The sequence below is a fragment of the Herpailurus yagouaroundi genome, unplaced genomic scaffold (assembly GCF_014898765.1).
Source record: "Herpailurus yagouaroundi ecotype Mexico unplaced genomic scaffold, PumYag 188, whole genome shotgun sequence".
Lineage (NCBI taxonomy): Eukaryota > Metazoa > Chordata > Mammalia > Carnivora > Felidae > Herpailurus > Herpailurus yagouaroundi.
This window is the reverse complement of record NW_024412419.1, coordinates 35342361-35345931: the sequence shown is the minus strand read 5'-3', so window position 1 is coordinate 35345931 and position 3571 is coordinate 35342361. Positions and strand designations below refer to the sequence as shown.

The following is a 3571-nucleotide window of genomic DNA, read 5'->3' as shown; positions in this document are numbered from 1 at the left end:
TTTTTTCCATTTATTTATTTTTTGAGAGACATAGAGAGACAGAGCACAAGTTGGGGAGGGGCAGAGAGAGAAGGAGACACAGAATCCAAAGCAGGCTCCAGGCTCTGAGCTGTCAGCACAGAACCCGGTGCGGGGCTCGAACTCACAAACTGTGAGATCATGACCTGAGCCGAAGTCAGACGCTTAACTGACTGGGCCACCCAGGCGCCCCTAAAATGTAGTTATTTATTTATTTACTTATTTAAGATTTTAACTTTTAGGTAATCTCTGTATCCAATGTGGGGCTTGAACCCACCACCCTAAGACCAAGAGTCACATGCTTCACCGACTGAGCCAGCCAGGCACCCCATAAAATCTTTAAACGTTATAAAAGTAAATAAAATTGGAGGTGTATATCCATGTAATCTTACCTTGTAAGACCACTTTGAGTGGATGCTGGTTGGTCCTGCCATATTCCATTGGGGGTCCCCTCAGTTCACCTGAAAACAGGTCTCATATTCACAACCCAAGCAAGGGGCGATGAATGTCTTCCGTAGATCCATTTGTGTGGAGTAATTCTTTTTTTTTAATGTGTATTATTATTTTTTTAATTTTTTTTAACATTTATTTATTTTTTTGAGACAGAGAGAGACAGAGCATGAACGGGGGAGGGTCAGAGAGGGAGACACAGAATCTGAAACAGACTCCAGGCTCCGAGCTGTCAGCACAGAGCCCGATGCGGGGCTCGAACTCACGGACTGTGAGATCATGACCTGAGCCGAAGTCGGCCGCCTAACTGACTGAGCCACCCAGGCGCCCCTAATGTGTATTATTTTTGAAAGAGAGAGAGAGCACGAGTGGGGAAGAGGCAGAGAGAGAGAGGGAGACACAGAATCCAAAGCAGGCTCCAGGCTTTGAGCTGTCAGCTCAGAGCGTGACCCGGGGCTCGAACCCACGAACCGTGAGATCATGAGCTGAGCCGAAGTCGACTACTTAACCGACTGAGCCACCCAGGCGCCCCTGTGTGGGGTAATTCTGAGGGCCCTCAGGAGGTGGAGCCCTGGGTGCCCCCAGAGCACATCAACACACACCCTTGGTCCAATCTCATTACTCTCTCTGTACTTCCTAAGGCCTTCTCTCAAATAGCGTGCTTGCACTCAAATGTTTGCCTCATGGTGTGCTTGGGGAGCCCTACTGCATTCATAACCACCTCCTAGGTTTACACTGACCAGGGAAGGGCCATGGCTTAGGGCACTCCTGCCTTTCTGCCTCATTTTTTTTCTCTCCTACCCAAGGCTCCCTGCCCCTCATTTCTCTTCCTTCTGCTGCTCAGCTCTCTGGTCCAGAGCCCATCTCTCTGCGCATGGAGTCGCATTCGCACCCAGCATGTTTGCTTGTTTATTTTGGCAACATAAGTATATTGTAGAGGCACACCTTAATTTACAGCTCAGTATGTACACATTCAATCATCATTTGCTCAAGCACACATGTCGATCTTCATCGTATCAAGCACAGGGCAGACCAGAGGAATAGGTCTTGTGTCTATCCTCAAAGCAGGGGAGTAGGAAGACAGAGACAGACATTTATGAAATAGGTACAGTATAGTACGCCAAGTGCTATTATAGACATTGGGGTGGAGAGTTGGAGTTAGGAATTTAGAATGCAATAGAAACAATGTAATGCTTGTTGGTTTCCAGGCAGATATAATAGGTTGAATAAAGACACCCCAAAGATGTCCAAATCCAGATCCCCAGAACCTGTGCATATATTACTTTACATGGTAAAAGAGACCTCATACATAATTAAGTCACACAATTAGAGAAGGGGAGATTAACTTGGTTTATCCAAGTGGGCCCAACGTAATCACAAGAGTCCTTGTAAGAGTAGAAATGTCAGATTCAGAGAGAGAAAGATTTAAAGCTGTTACACTGCTATCTTTTAAGACAGAAGAAGGGGCCGTGAGCCAAAGAATGAAGGCATCCTCGAGAATCTGGAAAAGGAACCATCCCTGCCAACAGCATGATGTTAGTCCAGTGGAACTGATTTTGGACTTCTGGACCCCAGAATTATGAGTAAATTTGTATTGCTTTAAGCCACTAAATATATGGTAATTTGCTATAGCACTAATAGGAAACTATTAGTTTCCTAACTATAGGAAACTAATTAGTTGAACTATTAGTTTAACCTGCAGCAGGTTAACTGTCACCAGATAAAATAAAAACACCCAGCTAAATTTGAATTTCAGATAATGAATAGTTTGTTTTTTTTTAAGGACTTTTCTTTGTTTAATGTTCACTCGTTTGGGGGAGGGAGAGAGAGAGAGAGAGAGAGAGGAAGTGGGGAAGGGGCAGAGAGAGAGGGAGACACAGAATCCCAAGCAGGCTCTAGGCTCTGAGCTGTCAGCACAGAGCCTAATGCAGGGCTTGAACTCATGAACTGCGAGATCATGACCTGAACCGAATAATGAAAAAACAATGAATAGTTTTTTTCAATACAATTTTTAATATATTTTTTTGGTGTAAGTATGTCCCATGCAATATTTGGGATGTACTTATACTGAAAAATTATTTATTATTTATCTGAACTTCAAATTTAACAGTGTGTTTCATATTACTATTTGTTAAACTTGACCACCACACCAGTAGCTGAATTGGGGGGTGGCCCCATTGAGGGTAGATCTGGGTGTGCAGGCCTCCTGGGACCCACCATCAGGTGCCCGACCCCTTGGAAAACTGAGCCCTCCTTATCCTCAACTACCTCCAGTGTCCTGGTCCTCTAAGCCCAGCCACGAGCCAGTCCTGAGGCTGAAGCAAGGGAGGTCTGGATGCTAAGCAAGGCCCCCCAGAGCTGTGGCAAATTCTGGATCTTACCGCAGCAGCCCTGGGGAGAAGACACTGCCTGCCATAGGAGGCCCATAGCGCTCCCAGCAGAGTGCTGGGACTAGACTGGTTTGTGACTTTCACAATCCGCTGGCCGAATGAATACATCATTGAGAAGCCAGCAAATCTGTGAGGAGAAATGGTCATAATCATCTTTGTGGTTTAAGAAATACAAATTTAAGCAAGAAAACATTTTTGCCTATCAAATTAGCTAAAATTTGAAAGATAGTAAGGGCAGCTGACTTTATGGGTGCTTAGGTCATGCTGGGCACTTTGGGAGGGATTCCCTGATGTAGTACCCACAGCAACCTTTGCTGCTGGTTCTATCATTCTCATTCCTGATAGGGACTGAGGCTTAGTGACGCTAAGCAGGTGGCGTAGCCATGAGGCGGGAGCAGGGCTGAGGCCCCACACCCCAGCCTGCACCCTTCCCACACACCCTGGGGTAGAGGGGCTGGAGAAATGGCTGCAGCCTTTCGGTAAGGTAAGTCAACAATACCTAACAAAATTGAGATGCATACCCTCATCAACCCAGAGTTGCTCATCAATAGGAGCCTATTAAAATAAATTATGTCACATTCATGCAAATGAGGTGTATTGGGAAGGGTGAGTATGTGCGTGCATGCACACAGGCATGTGTGTGTATGTAAAGAGAGGCCATGACGACATAGGAGCATCGTTGAGAAAATAGTAAGTTGTGGAACAGGATTCCA

General features: G+C 45.6%; 1 protein-coding gene across 2 annotated transcripts in view; it reads left to right on the top strand.

The window, feature by feature from the left end:
- Positions 1–2201, top strand: part of KCNG3 (potassium voltage-gated channel modifier subfamily G member 3) — an 84674-nt gene extending 82473 nt beyond the window's left edge. For both annotated transcript variants that reach the window (XM_040496627.1, XM_040496624.1), the window contains exon 4: positions 1923–2201. In XM_040496627.1, coding sequence (XP_040352561.1) covers positions 1923–2051 — 129 coding nt within the window. In that variant the 3' untranslated portion in view covers positions 2052–2201. The remainder of the gene's footprint in view (positions 1–1922) is intronic.
- Positions 2202–3571: the final 1370 nt, after the last annotated feature.